Source organism: Schistocerca nitens, chromosome 4 (genome assembly GCF_023898315.1).
Source record: "Schistocerca nitens isolate TAMUIC-IGC-003100 chromosome 4, iqSchNite1.1, whole genome shotgun sequence".
Lineage (NCBI taxonomy): Eukaryota > Metazoa > Arthropoda > Insecta > Orthoptera > Acrididae > Schistocerca > Schistocerca nitens.
The window spans coordinates 191,180,551-191,207,698 of NC_064617.1; the positions used below are offsets into that span (position 1 = coordinate 191,180,551).

The window sequence follows — 27,148 nt, forward strand, 5'->3', positions numbered from 1 at the left end:
AATTGCAGAAAGGTAGGAAATTCAGGTGATGAGACCTGGATAAGCTGAAAGAATCAAGAGGTTATTCAGATGTAGTCCCCAACAATCAGTTTTTCTTCTCATCCTGCCCATTAAGTGTCCCCTGATCCACAGTTCTGAGTGACTTTTCCATACTTTATCCCTCTTCCTATACCTCACCTTCACCTCTCTTTCAACCGAGAAGAAAGAGCAACTGGCTCTAAAAGCTTGCAAACTTAAAATACCTTTATATGTGTGTACCCCAGCCGCTGCTTTATGAGTAGACTTCTTTATCTGTTCAATTACATTATATTTTCAGAGGTTCTTGAGAGTTGCAGAGGGAGTGTTGGGCAACAATTGACTAAAACAGGGGAAAGGAAAACAGTAGATGGCAAATGGGTATTTCTGTGAGATGAAATGTTGGAGACAGCAGAGGATCAAATAGGTAAAAAGACAACACATAGTAGAAATCCTTGCGTAACACGCGAGATACTAAATTTAACTGATGAAAGAAAAAAATATAAACATATAGCAAATGAAGCACGCAAAAGAGAATACAAATGTCAAAAAAATAAGGCTCACAGGAAGAGCAAAATGACTCAGCAGGAATATCTAGAGGACAAATTTAAGCATTTAGAAGCAAATTTCATTAGGGGAAAGATAGAATTTCATTAGGGGAAAGATAGGTACTGCCTATAGGAAAACTGACGAGACCTTTGGAGAAAAGAGAAGCAGCTATAGAACTATCAAGAGTTCAGATGGAAGACCAGTTTTAGGCAGAGAAGGGGAAGATGAAAGATGGAAGGAGTATGTAGAGGATCTATACAAGGGATATGAACTAGAATGCAGTATTATAGAAATGGAAGAATACATAGATGAAGATGATATAGGAGATATAATACTGCGAGAAGAATTTGACGGAGCACTTAAAGGCCTAACTCGAAACAAGGCCCCGGGGGTGGGGGAGGGGGGGGGGGGTCAACATTCCGTCAGAACTACTGACAGCCTGGGAAGAGCCAACCATAACAAAACTCTCATTTGGCATGCAAGATGTATGAGAGAGATCAAATACCCCAGACTTCAGGAAAAGTGTAATTCCAAAGAAAGCGGGTGCTGCCAAGTGTGAATGTTACTGAACTATCAGTTTAATAAGCCATGGTTGCAAAATATTAATACAGGTTGTTTACAGAAGAATGGAAAACCTTGTTCTGGAGAAATATAGGAACATGCGAGGCAATATGACCCTACAACTTATCTTAGCAATACGATCCTATGACTAATCTTACAAGGTACATTCAGGAAAGGCAAACCTACGTGTATAGCATTTGTAGATTTAGAGCAATGCCTTTGACCAAAAGGCTATTGTAACGAAATCAGACAGCAGATACAGGAGTCAAGGGGGCATGAAATGGAAGCAGTGGCTGAGAAGGGAGTGAGGTAGGGTTGTAGCATATTCCTGATGTTATTCAATCTGTACATTAATCAAGCAGAAAAGGAAACCAAAGAAACAATTGGAACAGGAATTACAGTTCTGGGAGAAGAAACAAAAACACCATCATCATTTGTAATATTGACTGGAATGTAGCAATAAATTAACAATCATTTCTGAGATGTGGGACTTAGGGAAAGCAGGGAAAGGTGTGGATGGGGTCTAATCAGTTACCGTTGGTTGCACAGAAAACACATACCACTTTATTTAAAAAAAAAAAAAACTCTCAAAAATCTTTTTAAAAAAAATTACTACACTGACAGCTGAAGGCCTTACTAAGAAGGAACTCCAAATTTTTGTCGGCTGGTGGCCACACACAACAACAGCTGAAGGCCTGAATAACAAGTGAGGAAGGCCGTCGTTACACATTAACAAATACAAAGATATTTTCTCCTTAAACAATCAAGAAACTGTAACAAGCTATAATAACGGCTGAAGGCCTTATTAAGAAGGAATGCAAATTATTTTTCGGCTGAAGGCCATAAGCAATGTTACACACAATCAACGGCTGAAGGCCTGATTAAGGAAAGTTCAAATTATTTGTTGGCTGAAGGTCACAAGCAATTTCAGAATACACAACAGCTGGAGGCCTGAATTACCAATAAGGTGGACAATTACATTTTAAAAATACTAAACCCTTTTTAAGCAATCTTAATAAACTGTAACAAGTTATAGTGACTGCTGAAGGCTTTATCACGACAGAACTGAAAACTATTTGTCGGCTGAAAACCACAAACGTTAGAATACACAACAGCTGAAGGCCTGAATTACAAGTGAGGAATGCAGTTACACATTAAAACATTATGGTACATTTTAAACAATCATGACAACTTGACCAAGTAAGACTGAGTGTTCCACAGACAGTGCTCCCTGGATCAACCTGAGGAAGGTGACTACAGCTGTGTAAGCGGTGAGACAGCCAGCCAAGAGTAATGTTCACTTAAGGAGGGCAATTCAAACTAGAGACAGTTTAAACAGTGATCAACCTTCTTAGGAAAACCACCTAACCTCAGATAACCAGTACAACGATGAAATAATTCAGGCGAGAGCGGAATGACAGACAGCACTGCATCTCCAGAATCTGGTGTTTAAAACACCCAAATGCAGAAGGAACCACTATAACCCATGTAGGCAAGGAAAAGAATTATCCATAACCCAATCAAGGAAGCTGACAAATTAAACCCATGCCGGACAGCATTGGCAAGACGAGGAAGGTACGCTGCCGCAATATACGTTAACCTCCAGGGCAGGTAACTGGGGCGTTAGCGGCCACTAGGCAGTAAAATACCACTGGATGCACTTCGGCAATAACACCACTAAATCCAAACTAACATCAAGCAGTAGAAGATTGCTAATAGCTTCCGCCAACCTAAAAGACTCCACTTGTTGCGGTTAGTCTCACCAACCCTGGGAGCAGCAACACGCAAACAGCAGCAAGATCTCAAACAGTGGAGGTTTCACTACTGGACAAGGTTCACTCAACTTGAAACATCCTGGGTTCGGTCGACGGCTACAGCCCCTCGATCCGACAGTGCCCGCATGCCGCCAGCGGTCCTGGCCTGCCCTCGCGCTGTGGACCTCCTCGCTGCTCCGTCTGAAGCCGAACTGATGTCCATTTGCAACTCTCTCCAAATCCAGTACGCAGACAGCATTAAAAATAACAGCTCATTCAAAACCACAAGATACACACGGATCTGGGAAAACAATTCCCCAAGCAACTCACAATACGAAAACCAGTCACTGTGAAACAACACGGATGAATTACAAGTCGACACAAACACGGAGAAGCCAGAATCGCTCGGAAGACCAAATGGACATTGTCTGCTGCGATGACCAAATGAACGACCAACCAACAGTCGTTCCTACTCAAGTTAGGCACGAGAAAGATCACAGTATAAATTGTTGACTGACAACTTATTGCCATAAGGGCACTTCCCCAACGGGCGGACACACACACACACACACACACACACACACACACACACACACACACACAGGTGAAAATTGCACTACACAAAAACCATGGTCCATTCAACTAAAACTTGCTGAATCCGGTCCTTGACGTGGTCGTGCACTCTCATGACCACGTGCTTCCGTCGGACAGTGCACGTGTGTCACCAGCGGTCTGGTGAGTACTGGCTGTCCGGACCTCACTGCTGATCCATCCCAATTCAACTCCCTGGACACACAACAACCCGGAAATACTACAGGCTGCTCCAAAGATGGTACCACAGTATGCACCATCGATAAGATCTGTTGCGGCCACTCACGGACAGAAAAGGCGAGCAAGCGTAGTGGCGCCAGTGAACACACTAAGAAAATGAGACTCCCCTACAGATGTTACAAGATGCCAAGCTATGAACGGCATCAACGTAAGCCGCACATGGCTCAATTCCACCAAGATTCCTTGTTATACCTTGATTATACTCTATTATGAATATACTAATATTATTCTCATTATTATTATAGTTTATTTCTGAAGAAGTGTAGTGATAGAAATATTTCATGAGATTAAAAGAGGGGTGGGGGGGGGGAGGGGGGGTGGGGACTCCGACAGAGTATGGGCAGATTTCTAGCCAGCTGACACTTACAATAAAGATGTTGCTGGGAGACTGGCACTCTCCCAAGGTATTCAAACAGGCTCATAAAATCTGGAACCTTGATTTCTCAAAAACGATTGAGAAGAAAATTGTACTGGAGGGCATTTTTTGCATTTAAATATATACTGCAACCACACAAAAGATGAGTAAAACTGGTAGTTCACGGGATGAGTACTTCCCTTGTCAGATCATTTATTTCAGCAATTAGTCTTCGGTGACCTGGACTAATAGTTGCACATATTTTTGTAGGTCCAAGATACCGTGTCATGTGCTATTTTTTAATGACACTTTTCTCAACAGGCATTTCAATATAATGTAAAATTTTAGAAATGTGTTTACCCACTTCCAAAATTGCGTCTATAAAAGTTTACATAATTTAAGCAATAAAGAAAAAACTGATCAATTAATAGAGGGGCTGAGTTGTCAAAAGGCACATACAGAAGAGTAATAACTGGATTAGCATTTGGACTATTCCTTTCTTGAGCTAAAGCATGTGTGTGTTCGCATGCACATTTGCTAATTGGCAGTTCGAGTAATGAGTGTGTTGGGGTGGGACACTACGAATGTAGTGTGTGGACGTACAAGGTGAGAAGTAGGTCACGGGGGAGGCGTGCGCGAGGTATTTCCTGCAGTCGCGCTATCCTCTGTGCCTTCGATGGCTCAGATGGATAGAGCGTCTGCCATGTAAGCAGGAGATCCCGGGCTCGAGTCCCAGTCGAGGCACACATTTTCACTTGTCCCCGTTGATATTTATCAATGCCCGTTAGCAGCTGAAGGTATTAATATATATCTAATTTCTTAATAAACAAGAGTTGTCAAATAGTGTTAGAAATTTAAACACACATGCAAAGACTTTAGTAAAATTACTGAAGGATTTACAGCTTGAAATGGAAAAAGACAGAATTTAGTCAGGAGAGAGGTCCACAAATTGTTCAGTGGCGTAGACAGTAAAGTAAAACATACAGATGAAGTATTGACTCGTGAGTTTGAAAGCATAAACAATCAAATCATAGACACATGAAATTGAGTAGATGCGTTAGAACATGGTAGATAATTGATTAACGTAAGAAGGGACACAAATGCTTTCACTCCTTGGAAGATTGACTACAGTAATTTGTGGAACTAAAAGTGCAAAAGAATGTTGAGCATATTGGCACTATAAACAGTACTTTGGATGATATTGTAGTACACCAGAACGAAGTTCTGAAGTTCAAACCAGAGGGTTCTGTACACCCATGGCATTTTTTTTCAAGCAACGTAAGGAAATGTTACCTATGGGTTGGGCAGACACCATGGCAATTAATTTTACTCTTAAACATTTACAACAGCAAACAGTAGATTAGAGTTCCAAATGCAAAACAAAGTTTAAGACACTTAGTCAATTTGAAGTAGCATTTAAAAAAAGAATTTATACGTCCCAGCAAGAGTATTCAAATATATGACGATCGTAAGCCTGACTACGAAAAATACATAAATGATAATATGCAGAGAAGAAATTGAGTATTGATTCCTGTGTGTGTGTGTGTGTGTGTGTGTGTGTGTGTGTCTACTGCTGACAAAGGCCTTAATGGCCAAAAGCTATGTTTTTGTGAATCTTTTTATTGTGCCTATCACGGCTCAGCATCTCTGCTATATGGTGAATGTAGACACTAAGATATTTATTATTTATAAGCGTTATTCTAATTGATGTAGGAACACATATACCAGGTAATTATAATTAAACTGATAGTGTTCTAAGTGCCGCATAGCAGGCTGCATATGTTGCAGTATGCTGAACCATCATAAGTATGTTCATTAATCAGTGTGCTCAAGGAGTATGCTGAAAATAATAATGGTTCCTATTTCTGCCTCCAGGTGAAAATACTGTAAGCAGACAGAATTTGAAATGTTTCCTGCTTTGATGTCAGTACACTGTTTGTTGTTTAGTGACACATGTTGATTTCTTTCGTGAAGTGATTGTTGGTGTGAAAGGTTAAAACGGTTGAAGTTTTTTATGAAACACAATGGTTATCAAGAGGAAAGATCATGCACTGCTGCTAAAGTTGTTTTATCAGACGACAACAAATCGGGAATATCACTGACAGCAACAGCTGTGAAGAGGCCCATGCCAATAAATGGGCTAAAAAATATAATAAAGAAATTTGAAGAAACAGGTGAATTATGTGGTACAGCAGGAAGAGGTAGGCAGCCCCTTCACAGGGCTGTTGCTATAGCCGACCATCCAGCACATGCCTCAAATTCTACAGTCACTGCTCATTCTGTGTCATGGGAACTGTCTCTCCTCTGGTCAACAGTTCAAATGATTTTGCAATGAGTTTCACAATGGTATCCCTACAAGATTCAGAACATGCACCAAATGAAGCCCCAAGATAGTCTACAATGCCATGACTTCGCCCTTTGTTTTTTGGCACGAATGGAAATGGATGGCTAGTGACTGGGGAATATTCTTTGGGCAGATGAGGCACATATTAGTCTGCACAGTACTGTGAATGCACAGAACTGTTGCTTACAGGGTTCTGCTCAGCCACATGGTGTGCAGGAACATCCCCTGCACTCAGCTCATGTGACTATGTGGTGTGGTTTCACAAGCTCCTGCATTTTCGATCTGAAGTTGGATTGGGGAAGGCTAACCAAAGACTGCGATTCATTGGCAGGACACTTAGAAAATGTAACAGACCTACTAAGGAGACTGCCTACACTACACTTGTCCGTCCTCTATTAGAATACTGTTGCGTGGTGTGGGATCCTTACCAGATAGGACTGACTGAGAACACCGAAAAAGTTCAAAGAAAGGCAGCATGTTTTGTATTATCGCGAAATATAGGAGAGAGTATCACAGAAATGATAGATTTGGGACGGACATCATTAAAAGACAGACGTTTTTCGTTCCGACGGAATCTTCTCACAAAATTCCAACAATTTTGTCCTCCGAATGCGAAAATATTTTGTTGACACTGACTTACATAGGGAGGAACGATCACAAAGATAAAATAAGGGAAATCAGAGCTCGTACAGAAAAATATAGGTATTCATTCTTCCCGCGCGCTATACGAGATTGGAATAATAGAGAATTGTGAAGGTGGTTCGATGAACCCTCTGCCAGGCACTTAAATGTGATTTGCGGAGTATCCATGTAGATGTAGATGTAGATATGCCTTCCTTACTAACAGCATAATGTACCCTTTCCTTTTCATATTGCTTTGCAACATTATGCCTAAATAATTAATCGAAGTGACTGTGTCAAGTTGAACCCTACCAACACTGTATTTGAATGTTACAGGACCACTTTTTCTACTCATCCATATTAACTTACATGTTTGTACATCTACAGCAATCTGCCATTCATCACACCAACAAGAAATTTTGTCTAAATCATCTTGTACATTCCTATAAGCACTCAACGATGTCACCTTCCTGTCCACCACAGCAAACAGCCATAAAATGCTAATCACCCTGTCCATCAGGTGATTTATGTATATAGAGGGAGGAAGGGAAGGGGAAAAGGGGGGAGGGGTGGAAGAGGGTCCTATCACACTTCCCTGGGGCACTCCTGACGATAACCTTATCTCTGATCAACACTCATTGCCGAGGACCACACACTGGGTCATACTGATAAGTGGGCTCCTACTGCCATGTTCTATGCAAATCTGACATTATACTGTAATCACCGTGATAATGTCACATGCCCTCTCAACCTGTCTGATTTTGTCTCATCCCCCTCCCCACTTCCTCTGTGTCATTCACTTTTTTTTGTCACGCATTGTTTGTGCATATATCATCAATCTAGCATTATATTAGAAACTCATTCTAAACAGTTATTATTAGATAAAAACATAATGGTCCCATAAAACAGTACCTTCTTTTCTTCATCTTTCTCCTTTTTGTCGGCATCCATACGTATTACACGTGGATGAGTCCATATTCGCTGAAGTGCTTGAAAATCTGCAAAGAGTTTGGCACCCTTGCCACGTGTAGGTTCATTTACTTCACTTGCTGCACTAAAGTTGTCCAAATAATAACGGTATAGTTTTACCTGTGTCTCAGACAGACGAACAGAAATGACATATTCATGTTTTGGTGGCAGAAATGGTGTCAGAACACCATAATCAAATCTCTGCAACAAAATTGAAATTCTATTAGCATATGTACACAGTAACCAAATAAAAAAATTACTATAAAAGACACAATGACTGACTATTCTCTATCAGAATCTAAGTTCTGTAACAAATACGCAACAAATATTTGTAACACATAAAACTAGCTCAATGGATCCATGGTTAAAGGCCAGACAACAATCCAGATTTTGATCCACAGCCAGCCCTATGATTTTTTCTGCCACTTATCAATAATTTCACACCTGGCAATGATTTATTAACGTGAGAAATGCTATGTAATTCTGTAGTTTGGAGTCCCCCCCCCAACAATTGGCTGGTTAATTTAGCGCAAAGGTTGAAGGGAGGAGCAACTGAGTTCTGCCTATAACTGGACTTGCCTAATAAAGCATTGTAGTTTCCAAACTAACAACTGTATTGAAGAAAATATTCATTTTTTTTAACACAACTAACTAAAAACTAAACATGGTGTTTCAAAAATACTTTTAAACACTTTGGGGACAGGTTTCTTATACCAAAACAAGGAACAAAGTCCATTTAAACATATGTCTGAAAATCCTCCATTTGAGAGTTATTAATACAAATTGATGTTCAATAGCTTTCTAGGTACAGCCCAATAATTTCACTTATCTATGCACCGTTTGAATTATTGTATCCTAGACAGCGTTGCGTTGCCAGAGAGCTCTATTTACATTCGCCATTCGTCTGTCTTCAATGTGTCCATAGTGTACTTGTAATACAGTTAGTGCATTAACCAAAAGTGCTCCATTCTAATATGGCAGGATATTCATTTAATGTGCAGGCAGTACATAATTTTTATGTATGGCTGCGTGAATGGTAATGGACACAATGCTGCATGGATATATTAGATGGCATCCCCAAACTGAAGACAGTCAAGTGATGCAACCTTTGGTGATATGTTCCATTACATTGCCAAGACAGCATCCATAGCACCACAGGCTATTGATTGATTTTTTATTTTTTTTAATTTTTTTTTTATTTTTTTAAGGGCGCAAAACTGCTATGGTCATTAGCGCCCGGTCCGTGACTCAGGAAACAGTAAAAACCGAAAATGGAAACCAGCAGAAATGGGAGCGAAACTCAAAAAATTGGAGAAACTAAAAGCAGAAGGAAGGCTTAAAAATCCACTACAGAAAGGGGTTGGTTGTCCCCAAAAAAAGCTTCAAATGACTGACGTCACTTCACTGGCACTAAGAAACTCAAGAATGCGATCGGCTGAGCGCGTGTCATCTGCTAAAATGGACGATATATCAGGCGACAGCTGTAGAGGGGCGCGTAACGGAGTAAAATAGGGGCACTCAATTAAAAGGTGTCTTACCGTCCACAGCTGAGAGCAGTGGGGACAGAGTGGGGGAGGATTGCCGCTTAAAAGATGTCGATGGCTAAAAAGACAGTGCCCTATCCGAAGCCTACTTAAAATTATCTCCTCCCGACGATGCGTTCGGGAGGAAGAGGTCCAAGCACAAGGAAGAGCTTTCACGTCCCGCAATTTATTATGGGGAAGTGTCGACCATTGTGCGTGCCATAAAAGAACAACTCGACGACATAAAACACTCCGTAGATCAGTGAAGGGAATCGATTGAATAGCTGGCCGAAGAAGAGAGACTGCAGCCTTGGCCGCTATATCGGCCGCCTCATTTCCACAGATACCAACGTGTCCCGGGAGCCAGAGGAATGCCACCGAGACGCCCCCCAGGTGGAGCAATCGCAGACAGTCTTGAATCCAGTGGACCAGAGGGTGGACAGGGTAAAGAGCTTGGAGACTGAGGAGAGAGCTGAGAGAATCTGGGCAGATAACATACTGTATCCGCTGATGGCGGCGGATGTAGTGGACAGCCTGGAGAACAGCGTAAAGCTCCGCAGTATAAACCGAACACTGGTTGGGAAGCCGAAATTGATTTGGGCACTCCCTAAACCTAACGATGTTTTCGAGCCATCCGTGTAAATAAATGTGGCTTCCTTCATTTGTGCACATAGAGCAGCAAATGCCGGACGATAAACAAGTGAAGGGGTACCATCCTTGGGAAATTGACAAAGGTCACGGAGCAGGCAGATCCGGGGACGGAGCCAAGGCCGTGTTGTACCCCAAGTCGTCAAGAAGGTTTTAGGAAAGCGGAAGGAAAGAGAATGGAGCAGTTGACGGAAGCGGACTCCTGGTGGTAGTAGGGAGGAGGGGCGGCCTGCATACCCTACATCAAAGGAGGCGTCGAAAAAAATGTCATGGACCGGATTAGCAAGCATGGAAGACAGATGGCTAGCATAACGACTCAGAAGGACTGCTCGCCGATTGGACAGCTGAGGTTCAGCAGTCTCAGCATAAAGGTTTTCCACAGGGCTGGTGTAAAAAGCTCCAGACACTAAACGTAATCCACGGTGGTGGATAGAGTCTATGCTTCCATAGTCCAATTTTGAGTGCACTAAGGCGTGATAGAGGCGGAGAAGGACCACTCGGTCCGCTCCCCAGGAGGTACCATTCAGGACACGGAGGGTGTTGAGGGATCGCAGACACCGAGCCGAAAGATAGGAAACGTGGGAGGACCAGCACAGATTTCTGTCAAACATAAGACCCAAGAATTTAGCGACGTCCGAAAACGGAAGGTTGACAGGTCCCAGATGTAAGGACGGTGGAAGAAACTCCTTACGTCGCCAAAAATTAACACAAACAGTCTTACTGGGAGAAAAACGGAAGCCGGTTTCGATGCTCCAAGAGTAGAGGCGATCGAGACATCCTTGAAGACGTCTTTCAAGAAGACTGGTCCGTTGCGAGCTGTAGTAGATCGCAAAATCGTCCACAAAGAGGGAGCCCGAGACATCAGGAAGGAGACAATCCATAATTGGATTTATGGCAATGGCAAACAGTACAACACTTAGCACGGAGCCCTGGGGTACCCCGTTTTCATGGGAGAAAGTACGGGAGAGAGTAGTGTTCACCCGCACTCTAAATGTGCACTCTGCCATAAATTTGCGAAGAAAAAGGGGCAGCCAACCTCGAAAGCCCCAAGAGAACAGTGTGCGGAGGATGCCTGTCCTCCCAACAGGTATCGTATGCTCTCTCCAGATCAAAAAATATTGCTACTGTTTGGCGTTTCCGGAGAAAATTGTTCATGATATAACTGGAGAGAGCAACAAGATGGTCAACTGCAGAACGAAGCATTCGGAAACCGCATTGGGCAGGTGTTAAAAGACTGCGGGACTCCAGCCACCAAGCTAAATGGAAATTCACCATATGCTCCAAAACCTTACATACACTACTCGCGAGAGAAATGGGGCGATAGCTAGAGGGGAGATGTTTGTCCTTTCCAGGTTTCGGAACAGGAATGACGATAGCTTCCCGCCATCGTCTGGGAAAAGTACTGTCGGTCCAAATTCGATTATAAATGTGAAGGAGGTAATGCAGACTATGGGTTGATAAATGCAGCAACATTTTGATATGGATACCATCCGGTCCTGGGGCGGAGGAGCGAGAAGAATAGAGTGCTTGTTGGAGTTCCCGCATGGAGAAACCAGTATCATAGCTTTCGCGATTTTGAGAGAAGAAAGCAAGAGGTAGCACTTCCGCTGCACGTTTCTTCGGGAGAATCGCTGGCGGGTAATTTGAAGAGCTCGAAAGCTCAGCAAAGTGTTTACCCAAGGAGTTAGAAATTGTGACTGGGTCCACTAATGTATCACGCGCGACAGTGAGCCCAGAGACCGGGGAGAAACTAGGTGCGCCAGATAACCGTCGAAATCGACTCTAAACTTCCGAGGATGGAGTGAAGGTGTTAAATAAGCTAATAAAGAATTTCCAGCTTGCCTTCTTGCTGTCGCGGATGACGCGACGGCATCGCGCACGGAACTGCTTATAGCGGATACAGTTGGCCAAAGTAGGATGGTGGCGGAAAACGCGAAGAGCACGTCGCCGCTCACGTATTGCGTCATGGCATGCCTCGTTCCACCAAGGAACTGGGGGGCACCGGGACATTTCGGAGGTGCGTGGTATTGAACCTTCCGCAGCTGTAAGAATAACGTTGGTAAGATGTGTGACCTCATCATCGACGCTAGGAAAGTTGACGGTCATCGAATGTTGCTAGAGACGAAAAAAGTGTCCAATGTGCTTGGGCAAACTTCCAGCGTCACGGGCGCAATTATGCCAGTTGAGGCTGCAGTCTAAGGACACATGGAAAGTGGTCACTCGAGTGTGTATCATCAAGGGCGAACCATTCGAAGCGCCGAGCTAGCGGAACAGTACCGACCGAAAGGTCCAAATGAGAGAAATTTGTCGTGGAGGCAGACTAAAATGTAGAGACCCCAGTGTTGAGGCAAACTAGATCCGCTTGGTGGAAGACGTCTAGCAATAGTGAGCAACGGGGACAAGGATGTGGAGATCCCCAAAGCGGGTGGTGGGCATTGAAGTCCCCAATCAGCAAATAGGGGGGTGGAAGCTGACCAAGAAGATGAAGGAGATCAGCTCGTGCCATTGGTGTGGACAATAGAATGTATAGAGTACAAAGAGAAAAGGTATATCCAAAAAGGGAAAGACGGACAGCGACGGCTTGGAAGGAAGTGTTTAAGTGGATTGGGTGATAATGGAGAGTATCATGGAGAAGAATCATGAGTCCTCCATGGGCTGGAGTGCCTTCAACAGAGGGGAGATCAGCATGGAATGGCATTCAGCCGAAGGCAGAAGATCCTGATCCATAGGTTGTTCAGGAGCAGCTCCTGCTACCAGTGATCGGCTTGTTGATCGGCCGCCAGCAGTGCGCCTCGGCGACACAGAAGACGGCCGAGGGCGATTTCCGCCAGGTGGTGCTGTAGATGGGACACGCCTTGGCGGAGAAGGAGATGAACTGGGTTTCTTATTAGCCTTCTTGGAAATACGATGTTTAGATCAAGGAGGAACTGATGGTTGTGAAGTTGGGGTACGTAAAAAATCTTCACGAGTATGCTCTTTTCTCGAAGTCTTGGTGTTTGACTTTTGGGCTCGAGATTTAGCAGAACCCGAAGAAGGGTGAGCCATAGAGTGGGCAGGCGAAAGTGGTGAGGTTGAACGGGCGATCTTTGCGCTGGCCAATCTGACGACCGTGGTACTAAAGGTGAGGTCGCAAGTCTGCGTGGCCGCCTCCTTTGTTGGCCGAGGAGAAGCAAGGATAGTGCTGTATTTTCCTGTCTGAGGCACGGTGGGCTGTCGACTGGCGAATAATTTTCGAGCAGCAAAGGTCGACACCTTTTCCTTCACTCTGATTTCCTGGATGAGCTTTTCATCTTTAAAAATGGGGCAATCTCGAGAGGAAGCAGCGTGGTCACCCATACAGTTTATGCAGCGAGGGGATGGAGGTGGACAAGCACCCTCATGGGCATCCTTGCCACACGTAACACATTTGGCCGGATTGGAACAAGACTGCCTGGTGTGATTAAACCGCTGCCACCAATAGCAACGCGTAGGGTTTGGGACGTAAGGGCGAACGGAAATTATCTCATAGCCTGCTTTGATTTTCGACGGGAGTTGAACTTTGTCAAATGTCAAGAAGACAGTGCGCATTGGAATGATGTTCGTGTCAACCCTTTTCATAACTCTATGAACAGCCATTACGCCATGGTCAGACAGGTAGTGCTGAATTTCTTCGTCAGACAATCCGTCGAGGGAGCGTGTATAAACGACTCCACGCGAGGAATTTAAAGTGCGGTGCGCTTCAACCCGGACAGGGAAGGTGTGGAGCAGTGAAGTACGTAGCAATTTTTGTGCTTGGAGGGCACTGACTGTTTCTAACAACAAGGTGCCATTCCGTAATCTGGAACAAGACTTTGCAGGACCTGCAATTGCGTCGACACCTTTCTGAATAATGAAAGGGTTGACCGTGGAGAAGTCGTGACCTTCGTCAGACCGAGAAACAACAAGGAACTGTGGCAACGATGGAAGAACTGTCTGTGGCTGAGACTCAGTGAACTTATGCTTGTGAGCAGACATAGTGGAAGGTGAGGAAACCATTGCGGAAGAATGCCCCATGATTACCGGCATCTCCGATGGCGTGCTCCTCACTTGTGGGGGCCCTCTCTGGGGGCACTCCCGCCTTAGGTGATTGTTCACACCTCAGGTCACACCTCCCGACAAACGGACAGAGGGACCAATCGGCACTTTCGGAAGGTATCAGCTCGGGTAATCACCCTCCCTGGGCCTGGCCGTTACCAGGGGGTACGTACGTGTCCTACCTGTCTCCCCGGGGCGGGGAATTACGCGTTACCCCGTCACCGGTTACGCATGGAAATGCGTGGGTCGGCCTTCAGACACGCACAGGGAGGAAAAAAGAGAAAGGGAAAGGAAATAAGAGGGGTCTCAAACGCCGCAGCGGAGAAAAGGGAAAAGAGAAGAGGTAAGGAAAAGAGAACGACAGAGGAAGGACTAAGACTTGCAAGCGGAGAAAGCAAAGAAGTTGTTACAGTTTCGAGCGTCCGTCTCCGGACGTAGGCACAAACCATACTCCCAGAGGGGGAGAAATGGAAGGAAAGAGCCAGAGGTGGGGGGGGGGGGGGGGGGCGAAGATGGGATATGTGGAAGGATGCGGAAAGGGAAGGTATGCAGCCTGGAAAGGAAGGAAGACCACATTAGCTCGGGGTCCCGTGCTCGCTACGCACGTATCCACAAAAGAGTTGTGGACCCCCTGGGGGGTCCTGTATGACTGACTAGGAAGAGCATCTTCTATGGGCTGTCAAAGAAGAGCCAGGTATTAGTGCAGGACAAGAGGGCCCAGCATGTGGTACATCACCACGTTCTGCATGGAGGATACATCAGAAGCAACTCTTGTATCCATTTCAACTTCAACATGGGCAGGGCCTTATGCGTGCCGATCACCCACGGCAGGCTGCACAAACTGTCAATCTGTTGTTTGTCTCTTCAGTTTTCTTTACAAATGAGCCAATGTTTGGAAGAGATGAAAAATAAATTTCCACAACAAACACATATGGGTCAACTGCAATCCCCATGCTGTAGTATAGGCTAGACAGCAGCATCAGTTTAAGATTAATAAGTAGGTTGGAACTGTAGGTGACTGGTAGGGCTGTACGTTCTCCCATCTTATAGATGCTGTCTACAGGGATTCTAATCAGAACACCCTCCAACATCTACTAGAAGATGTGCCCCTGAAAATAAGAAGAAACACGTGGTTTATCCATAAAGGAGCTCCATCACAATTTAATCTCAATGTTCGAGATGCACTGTTTTGTATCTACCATGAGAAATGCGTAGGCAGAGCAAGACCAGTTCCAAGGCCTGCATGTTCTCCCAACCATCTCTTGGGACACCTTAAACAACAGGTATACACAGCAGAGCACCCAGATGGAAAAGATCTTCACCAATGTGTCACAGAAGCATGCACAACCACTCCAAACTGTCAGGGACTATTTGAATGGTTGTAACAGTTCATGATTTGACAAGTGCCAATGTATTTAGAAGCAAGAGGAGGTTATTTAAAGCATTTGTTATGAGTTTAAGAGTTGTTGAGCTTCAATCACCTAAATTGTAAACTTTCAGTAATAACTCAAAAATGAAGGGTTTTCAGATATATGTGTATATTACATTTTTTCTTGTTTTGGTGTAAGGACTGTGCCCCTGAAGTTTGTAGAAGTATTTTGAAGCATTCTGTATATCAGTGAGAACTAGCTAAGCCAATACCCTCTCACCTTTGTCATCCCCAAGCGTTCAATATTTATGAGACATCAGCAACAGTAATGACTGTGTTTTGACAATTACAGCACAAGATCACAACATATCGGTTATTTAAAATGCATATCTCTAATAGCAGAAAATTTATCTTAAGATGTCTCTAATGTAATGCACATTCAAATGATTCAAAATAATATCACAGAGTATTTCTTCCAATTAAAAAAATTAAAAAATAATAAAACGGTCATCTATAGGTTTATATGACAGATGCAAAAGTGCCTCGACCTGGGAACCTCAGCATATATCTATGTTTCAGTCATTTTGTGAGCATGTAAAGTGCTATGATGGATCCCATACGGGTGGAGCTTAGGCATCAAAGGTTGAAAACAAAACTGACTCGGAAAATTTGTGTGCCAACTATTAGACTACAACGCACATGCGTTAACTTTTAGTCAACTGGTGTATGGGACATGGGAAGTTTGTCCATCAGTGAAACAAATAAAATTCTACCATTTATCTTCAGGGGTTTTCTTTCTCTTTTTCCCCCTTCTCTACTCAAAAATCTAACTACACTTGTGGCAATATTACTACTACACTTGTGTTTGCTTAAATTGTAAATATGTTTGGGGATTTCTGTCTTGAGTAAAATACTGTATACAGAACAGTTTAGAGTTGCCATAATGTGAACAAATTAAAGTTGAAGCAAAAAATAAAATTGTTGTTCTACGTTTGCAAATATTACAAATTTCAGATAAAGTGAAACATTGTTTCATTCACAAGGTCATACTTTCAAAAACAATTCCAAAAACCAGATTCCTCAAAGAAAGTAAATAAAGTTGTAACATCAGTTCAGCATACGCAGCAATAAAATAACCATAATCTGCATAATGCAAATAATATCTTAAATATCAGTAAATACACAATGAGGCCAATTTTTGCTTCACAGAAAGTATGTTTAAGATAAAAACATTATTATTTGCAGATAGAACACTGTATATAAATACTGCCAGCACTATACAATGCAGACAGCAATACTAGCAACCAAATGTACAGCTAAGATGGGTTTTGTACAAAATGAAAGTGCAACTGATGAATATTATACCACTTGTATTAATTTGTTTACACAATATTATTTTTTGTATTAAGTAAATTGGGAAGAAACCCGCTGCTGATAATGTAACAGCATCAAAATACGTATTATGAAATAATTCATTATCTGATAGAGGGATAAACATAAATCATAGCAAAACTTCCTGGCACATTAAAACTGTGAGAGCCGTGCTTGGATAACTCAGTCAGTAAAGCACTTGCCCATGAAAGGCAAAGGTCCTGAGTTCGCGTCTTGGTCCAGCACACAGTTTTAATCTGCCAGAAAGTTTCATATCAGCGCACGCTCCACTGCCGAGAGAAAATCTCATTCTGGAAACATTCCCCAGATTGCGGCTAAGCCATGTCTCTGCAATATCATTTCTTCCAGGAGTGCTAGTTCTGCAAGGTTTGCAGAAGAGATTCTGTGAATTTTGGAAGGTGGCAGATGAGGTACTGGCAGAATTGAAGTTGTGAGGATGAGTTGCTAGTTGTGCTGGTAGCTCAGTCGGTAGAGCACTTGCCTGCTAAAGGCAAAGGTCCCCGATTTCAAGTATCAATCTGGCACACAGTTTTAATCTGTCAGGAAGTTTTGTATCAGCGCATACTCCGCTGAAGAGTGAAAATCTCCTGGAAACATCCGCCAGGCTGTGGCTAAGCCATTTCTCCACAATATCCTTTCTTGCAGGAGTGCTTGTTCTGCAAGGTTCGCAGAAGAGCTTCTGTGAAGTTTAGAAGGTAGCAGATGAGGTACTGGCAGAAATGAAGCTGTGATTACCACAAGTGAAGCATCAGCAATATCCCACAAAATACCACATCACGAAATATTAGTCATGTTCAGTACACTAATGTAAGATGCCTTCAACACAGCACATCTGACTGCAGATCAAAATACATATATGTACCAGTATATTTTGACCGCATTTGCCCTGTCTCTCCAACATTATTTAAGTTCAAAGGAAAATATTGTAATATCAAGACAGTAAAGGCACTGTCTTCTCTTCCAAAAAGATATTCTAATGTGAATACTGCAAAGCCAATGTATTCTCTTTTGGAAAAGCGTATTTGAATGCAAATATTGTAACTATTTACAAGACAAGAAAAACAAAAATGCAAAATAAAAAACCAAAAAAACTGATGCCACTCTGAATAGTAATGCCAATTTTCCCTAAGAGGGTCATAAATAATGTCTGGCCATTGTGGCCCGAGACAGAGCATGTGCATGTGAGTTCTGTTGTGTGAACTTCTGCAGTTTCCTACTTCCAAAGAAAGACTTTTTTGTCAGAAAACTTAACTGTTTACCCCCCCTCCCCCCCTTTTTTACCTGTTTGCATTTCAACGCCTTCTCTATGCAGAGAGTAGAAATCTATCCTTTTCATAACATTATTGTTATTCCATTCTGGACTTAAAATTATTTGTTGATAGTTTACAATACATGAGCTGGGATGAAATTTATAAAGAACCAAATGCTTACATAAAAATTAATCTATTCAGTGTCATATCTATTAATGTCATATCTGAAAATAGCTTCTGTGTGAGCCAATCAGAAAGGACATTAAACAGCCATGTAAAAACCATGGATTAATACAGGGATTAAGATATCTTGTGAAAGGCGAAGAGAAATATGTCTGTTGGCAAAAACTACTATGGATCCTGCAGCAGTTTTGCACACCACAAAAACTACCGAAAATTACTGAATTTTGTAGTGAAATGAGGGACAGGGTAAAAGACAACAGAACAAGATAACATCACTATTGAATTACATGGAAGGGCTATAAATGACCACTCACAGGTGGTACATATGTTTAATAATCCATTCTTACATGCAGTAGAAAATATTGGGACAAACAGTTGAAGAGAAAAATCAATCATATGGATGTCTCACACTCTTCTTCTAAAATTGAGAAAATTATATATTCTCTGAAAAATGAAAGCGCATCTGCATTTGATGGCATTCAACAGAGTGCTAAAAACCTGTTCCTGTTTAATGAGTGCTGTCTTTTCTGAAACATGTAATGCATCACTAGCTCTCAGCATTTTTCCAGAGAGACTGAAATATGCCATTGTCAAACTCTTCTAGAAGAAAGGTGATATGAGAGATGTCAGTAACTTCTGACCTGTTTCACTACTGACATCATTCACCAAAATTTTTGAGAAGGTCATGACTCAGAATAGTATCCTACCTGAACAACAATAATGTTGTTGTTGTTGTGGTCTTCAGTCCAAAGACTGGTTTGATGCAGCTCTCCATGCTACTCTACCCCCTGCATCTCAAAGTAACTACTGCAGCCTACATCCCTCTGATCTGCTAACTGTATTCACCTTTTGGTCTCCCTCACGATTTTTACCCCCCACGCTTCCCTCCAGTATTAAATTGATGATCCCTTGATGCCTCAGTATCAGTCCTACCAACTGATCCCTTCTTTTAGTCAAGTAGTACCACAAATTTCTCTTTTCCCCAATTCCATTCAGTACCTCCTCACTAGTCCGTGATCTACATATCTAATCTTCAGCATTCTTCTGCATTGCCACATTTCGAAAGCTTCTATTCTCTTCCTGTATAAACTGTTTATTGTCCATGTTTCACTTCCATGCAGAGCTACACTCCATACAAATACTTTCAGGAAGGACTTCCTGTCACTTAAATCTATACCCGATGTTAACAAATTTCTCTTCTTCAGAAACGCTTTTCGCCATTAGCAGTCTATATTTTATATCCTCCCTACTTTGACAATCATCAGTTATTTTGCTTCCCAAATAGCAAAACTCATGTACTACTTTACCAGCCTGATTTCTTAATTTAATTCCCTCAGGATTGCCTGATTTAATTCTACTACATTTCATTATCCTCATTTTGCTTTTGTTGATGTTAATCTCGTATCGCCCTTTGAAGACTCTGTCCATTGTGTTCAACTGCTCTTCCAGATCCATTTTACAATGTCACCGGCAAACCTCAAAGTTTTTATTTCTTCTCCCTGGTCTTTAATCCCTACTCCAAATTCTTCTTTTTTTTTTTTTTTCCTTCACTGCTTGTTCAATGTATAGATTGAATAACATTGGGATAGGCTACAAACCTGTCTCATTTCCTTCTCAACCACTTCCTCCCTTTCGTGCCCCTTGACTCTTATAACTCTCATCTGGTTTCTGTAGAAATTGTAAATAGCCTTTTCTTTGTGTGCTTTCCCCTGCCAAATTTACAATTTGCAAGAAAGTATTCCAGTCAACATTGTCAAAAACTTTATCTGAGTCTACAAATGCTATGAATGAAGGTTTGTCATTCCTTAATCTATCTTCTATGAGAAGTTGTAGGGAGAGTATTGCCTCGTGTATTCCTACATTACTCTGAAATCCAAACCGATCTTCCCCAAGGTCAGTTACTACCAGTTTTTCCATTCTTCTGTAAAGGATTCGTGTTAGTATTTTGCTGCCGTGACTTATTAAACTAATAGTTCGGTAATTTTCAAACCTGTCAGCACCTGATTTCTGTGGAATTGGGATTAATACATTCTTCTTGAAGTCCAAGGGTATTTCGCCTGTCTCTTACATCTTGTTCACCAAATGGAAGAATTCTGTCATGGCTCACTCTCCCAAGGCTATCAGTAGCTCTAACGGAATGTTGTCTACTGCTGGGACCTTGTCTCAACTTAAGTCTTTCAGTTCTTTGTCAAATTCTTCATGCAGTATCATATCTTCCTTCTCATCTTCATCTATGTTCTCTTCTCTTTCCATAATATTGCCCCAAGTACATCTCCCTTGTACAGGCCCTCTATATACTCCTTCCATCTCTCTGCTTTCCATTCTTTGCTTAGGACTGGTTTTCCATCTGATTTCTTGTATTCATACTGGTTAGTGGTTCTCGTTTCTCCAAAGGTCTCTTTAATTATCCTATGCATCATCTTACCACTAGTGATGTAGGCTTCTGCATCATGTACTCTCACCATTCCTGCTTAGCTGTTTTGCACTGCATGTCAATCTCATTTTTTAAAATGTTTTTATTCTCTTTCACCTGTCTCATCTATTGCATTTTTATATTTTCTCCTCTCACAGATTAAATTCAATATCTCTTCTGTTACCCCAAGGATTTCTACTAGCCCTCATCTTTTTACCTACTTAGCCCTCTGCTGCCTTCACTATTTCATCTCTTAAAGCTACCCATTCTTCTTCTACTGTATTCCTTTCCCCTGTTCTTGTTAGTCATTCCAAAATGCTCCCTCTGAAACACTCTACAACCTCTGGTTCTTTCAGTTTATCCAGGTCCCATCTCCTTTAAGTCCTGCCTTTTTGCATTTCCTTCAGTTTTAATATGCAGTGGTCAGAAGAAACATCAGCCAGTGGAAATGTCTTACGATTTAATACTTGGTTCTGAAATCTCTGTCTTACTGTTATATAATAAATCTGAAGCCTTCCAGTGTCTCCAGGTCTCTTCCATGTATACAACCTTCTTTCATGATTCTTAAATCAAGTGTTAGCTATGATTAAATTCTGCTCTGTGCAAAAACTACTAGGCAGCTTCCTCTTTCATTCCTTCCCCCCAGTCCATATTCACCTACTACTTTTCCTTCTCTTTCTTTTCCCACTATTGAATTCCAATCCCCCATAACTATTAAATTTTTGGCTCCATTAACTATCTGAATAATTTATTTTATCTCATCAAACATTTTCTCAAGCTGCTCCTCATCTGTGTAACTAGCTGGAATATAAACTTTTACTACTGTGGTGGGTGTGAGATTCGTGTCTATCTTGGCTATAATAATGCATTCACTATGCCATTCATAGTAGCTTGCCCACGTTCCTATTTTGTTATTTATTATTAAACCTACTTCTGCATTACCCTTATTTGATTTTGGATTGATAACCCTATATTCACCTGACCAGAAGTCCTGTTCCTCTTGCCCCCGAACTTCACTAATTCCCTCTATTTCTAACTTTAACCTATTCATTTCCCTTTTTAAATTTTCTAACCTACCTGCCCGATTAAGGGAACTGACATTGCACGCTCTGATCCATAGAATGCCACTTTTGTTTCTCCTGATAACCCCTATCAATCACAGTTTGGATTTCAGAAGAGTTGCCCAACTAAATATGCCATTTAGCATTCACACATCCAATTTTACAAGCATTAAATAGCAAAATAGCAACTGTTGGTATTTTCTGTGACCTATCTAAGAGACCTGACCCTGAGAACCATACAGTATTCTGCTAGATAAAGTGAGGTTTTATGGAAGTCGTGGTATATCCAACTGTAAAGCTCAACTGCAGGTCAACTATTGTTTCTCATACATGAAAATGACCTTCTGTCTAATATACAACAAGGAGAACTGGTTCCCTTTTGTAGATGACACTACTATTTTAATCAATTCAAACAAAGGCATAACAGCAGATGAAATGGTAAATGATTTTCTTGGACGTATTATTGAGTGGTTTTCTATAAATGGTATCACCCTCAATTTCAAAAAGGCACAATATGTTCAGTTTTGCACATGTAGGGGTACTAAGCCAATGAGAACTGTAACAGTTAGTGAGGGATTAATAACTAGGGTGCAAACTTCAAAAAATTTAGGTGTCCACATTCATAAGGATTTAAACTGGGAAAAATACATTTTTAAACTCCTGAAACAACATAGTCAAGCCACATTTACACTTTGAATCACTGCAAATCTTGGGGAGAGACAAACTAGTAAGTTGACGTATTTTCATTTGATAATGGCATATGAAAAACTGTTCTGGTGTAACTCATCTTTAAGAAAGATGCAAGAATAATGTGTGTTCATCTGGTAAACATCCATTTACGAACATGGGCACTTTCATTACTGCCTCTAGCATATTTATTCCCCCATAAAGTTCGTTGTAAATAATCTGCAGTAGTTCAACAGAAACAGTGATTCACATAATTACAATACCAGAAGAAAAAATTGACATTCATTACCCTATATTAATGTTGTTTTTAGTACAACCCAGATTAGATCAAAGAAACCATAGATTACTCGAGTAAAGGTATCTTGTAAAACAAAAAGGATACTGTATCTGTAATCAGAAACAGCTCAACATCTCTGGTGTTGATGCTATAGCTCAAACAAGACGTACTGCACAGTAATTAAGTTATTAATACAGACATCAAAGCAAATGCATTACCAGAAAAACAATCACAAGGAGAAGACTGCGAGAATCACATATGAAGAGGAGCAGATAGCATTAAGAATAAATGGAACGATCTAAACAGATGTATGCAATGTTGCAAAACTTTCTGACAGCATTTTGTTTCATAACTGTTACAGAAAAGATGGAGTTGTCAAGTTCATTAGATGCTGCCATGGAATATCTTAGACCAGTTGTTGCAAAGAACTTCAAGAAGATTTATATGATCCTTACTACACCAGTATAAGCAATGTCCACTACCAGAAGTTTAAAATCAAAATTCTATGGTTATAACAAAATATCAATGAAGTTAATTAAAGAGTGTGCTTTTGATTTTAGTAAAATATTAAGCTATTCACGTATTTTGTTTAAGAAAAGAGAGAAAGAAATACCATCAAATTTTCATCCGACTTCACTGTTTCTACCATTCTGGAAAATTTTGGAAAAGGTAATATCCAACTGGCTTCTTAACCAGCTGAGAAGAAATAATACAGTATATTGTCAAAGTCACTGTTAGGGTGTCTCAAGGGTTCTGAAACTGAGGAAGCTATTTGCACATACAATGAGAACATAGTTAATTCAAATGATATTACATTACAGACTGCTGGTATATTCTGTGATCTGTCAAAGGTATTTGAGTGTGTAAATCATGATATCCTTTCAAGTATGTTAAAATATCATGGTGTACTGTGAAAAGCTCCCAAATGGTTCAAATTCTATATCTCTGACAGGAAACAAAGGGTGTCAACAGAAAAGAGATGTGTTAGGCTATCATGCATCATCTAACTGCAAACTACTAACATGTGGTGTCCCACTAGGTTCCATCTTAGTGCTCTTATTTTTTTCTTGTGTATATCAATGACCCTTCATCTCCAACATTACCAGACGCTAAGTTTATTTTATTTGCAGATGATACAAACATTGCATCAAGTAGAAAATCAAGTATAGTAATAGAACGATCAGCTACTGAAATTTTAATGGAGATTAATAAATGGTTCCTACCCAATTCTCTGTTAACAATTTTTGGGGAAAACCACTATATGGAGTTATATCAATAAAAATAATCCATTTTTTACAATATAATGCAATTCGATAGATAAAAAAAATCTGCTCACCAAGCAGCAGCAGGAAAATAAGCAAGTAAAGGTATTACAGTATGTTAGCTTTCGGAGTCAGTGCCTCCTTTTCTGGCAGAACAGCTGAAGGGGACCGAAAAGGGGTGCAGGAGGACGGGTGAGGTTTAGCAAAAGGGGTAGTGTTCAAAAAAGTCACCCAAAACCCCCGAGGTCAGGGGAGGTTTTCCGCTAAGCTCTCAGGTTTTCAAATCTCATCCAGTACAGTCTCTAATAATTAATCTTTCCTTCTCATCACATCCAACAAGTCTCGTCTGACCTGGGGTTTTGCGACTTTTCTGAACTGTATCGCTTTTCCTTCACTCATCTCCCTTCCCTTTCAACCTTTCTGCCAGAAGCAGAAGCCACTGGCTCTGAAAACTAGCATACTGTGATACCTTTCATAGGTGTGTTCTCCTGCCACCACTTGGTGAGTAGATTTTCTTCATCTATACAACTATACGAAGTTAAGAACTTGTAAGAAGTTTCCTGTCAGTATATACCTAAAATATGATGACAAATAGATGGAAGAAGTTGATAATAAATTCAGCTCGGAAAAGCATACTACAGAATTGCTAGAGTGCCTATGCAAATCACTGTTTGCAATCCGAAAATTGTCAGACAACATCCTGCAGAGGGCTGTTATACTAGCTATTGCTACCCAATATATTTATTCCTTAATAGAATTTGGCATTAAAATTCTATATCTTTCTGAAACTAACAGCTCAGATCAGTACTAGAAATAACAATAATCTTCACAAAGATTTAAAGTCATTTATTTTAGTCCAAGAGAGGTGTCCATTATTCAAGATAACACATTTCAATAACTTGCCAGAAACCATAAAAAGTTTAACTAGTAATAAAATTCAGTTTAAAAGGAGACTAAAAGATTTATTGGAGGCCAACTCCCATTGCTTCATTGTTGAATTTCTTAGCAGAACCAAGTGAGCTGTATTTCAGGGCAATAATGTGATTGCTATAGCAAGAACAAATACGATTTATGGTACATATAAGGGTTGCCCGAAAATTATGCACAATAGTTTTTTTCTTCAACACTTCTTTATTGAACGTAATGAGAATTATACACGCGAAAGAAAGGTGATTTATCTACACACCCTATGTTTCCATGTAATCTTCATCCTATTCTATGGCCTTCCTTCAGCACGAAACAAGGGCGTGTCGGTACCAATCCTTGTTCTGGTGGCGGAACCAGTGCTTCACTGTGTGTACTTCCTTTGCTGATTGACAGACGCAGCGCCAACTGCTGAGTTGTAATGCATCTGTCCTCGCAAATCACAACGTCAGTTTGCTGCAACATGTCAGGTATGACAGCCATGGATGGTCTCCCCCAAGTGCTACGAATCGTGGAACTCCGCCGAACCAGCTTCTGATGACCTCGCCCTCCTTGCTCAGTGACTAACTGTACTTCTGTCAACAGCAGATGCTCCATAGACTTTCCACAAGCATCTGTGAATATTCCCCACAGTTTCTCTGCAGTGAGAAATTCAATGACAGCACATTGCTTGTAATGTACATCACCTATGGATGCCATTTTGAACCTGTCCTGCAGCTAAGCTATCTGTCAGAACTGACGGAAACTTGGCACACTCATTCAGGAGAAAGAGGTGGATTACTTTCTGGGCAACCATCGTAGCACTTTGTACAGCACACATAAGATAAAATGAGGTACAGGTTGCACGTAGCACTCGACACATTGACTGGACAACAGTAATACAGGTTATGAAATAGATCTAGCACTCATTTGTGATCACTTAAATAATTTCGTTTCTTTGGAAGATCGCTGCAGCATGCCAGGGTGCTGACCCAGGTGGCCTCTACAAGGGCCTGTGAACCGTACGGACATGCAGTCTCTGAAATGACTCCTCCATTCTAGGGAGTGGGAAAACCATCTACACACAGAAAAACACTAGGCACAGAAAAATACATGGGACATAAAAAAAATGCATGGTACAGAAAAAAAACGTATGGTACAGAATAAAAGCACTAGGAAGATAAAGCACTGATTGCACAAGGCACTGAAATTATAAGTAACGAAAAACAATGATGGCACTGACATCCATTTCATTGTCTGACAATTGTGGCTGCTGCAGCATATGGTGTGCAGTCACGGGGAAGTAGGGCCAGAACTGATGATGGGCAGGTTGGCGTGCTTCTCTCATAAGAGGCCATAGGCCGGGGTGGCATCTCCATAGCAATGTCCTTGTTGAGATCAGCATTTGGCACTGGAGGCATCAGCCGGGGCACCAGAGACAATGGCTGCACAGGAACCAGCAGCAGAGGAGGTGACAGTTGTGGCATCAAGTGCAGTGTGGGCTGCACTGGTGACAGCAGTCAAGGAGTGGGGATGGAGGCAGGAACCCCAGACAGCGATCTGCCAGGCAACAACCCCCCTGTCGTGTGAACTGGACCATCTGTGACACTGGAACAGGCATTGGCGATGGCAGGAGAGGCAGTGGACCCTCTGAAACAGACCCAACAGTGTGCGGCCGCAGCTGGTCAAAGTGACAGGATATTTGCCTGTCAGGAGTGCGGATTCTGAACAGGCACAGGCTCTGGTGATGCCTGATGACAGCAGGAACCCAGTTCGGCCAGTGGTCGAAAACATGACCCAGAAAGGTGCACCCGGCTGGAACTATCATGGAGCTGGCGATGCTGGTGGACACGGCATAGGATGCAGCAGGTGAAGGAGGGTCCATGGTTAGTGTCCATATAGCAGCTACACTGGGCTCATTGCCCACCAGCGTGAAATGGCACAAGTTCAAACAATGATTGAAAGCAGCTTCAGGGGACCTGCTAGATACATACTTTCACATCTGAGTTTTAAACATCCGAACCATGCATTTGGCCTCACCGTTAGAGTAAGGATGAAACAGGGCACCTGTGAGATGGCACACACCACTAGCCTGACAAAAAGGTGTAAATTCTCAAGAAACAAACTG

General features: G+C 41.8%; 1 protein-coding gene across 2 annotated transcripts in view; it reads right to left on the bottom strand.

Annotated features, from left to right (window-relative positions):
* Positions 1-27,148, bottom strand: part of LOC126251334 (transcriptional regulator ATRX homolog) — a 500,398-nt gene that overhangs the window by 129,806 nt on the left and 343,444 nt on the right. For both annotated transcript variants that reach the window (XM_049951680.1, XM_049951678.1), the window contains one exon: positions 7,943-8,200. In XM_049951680.1, coding sequence (XP_049807637.1) covers positions 7,943-8,200 — 258 coding nt within the window. The remainder of the gene's footprint in view (positions 1-7,942; positions 8,201-27,148) is intronic.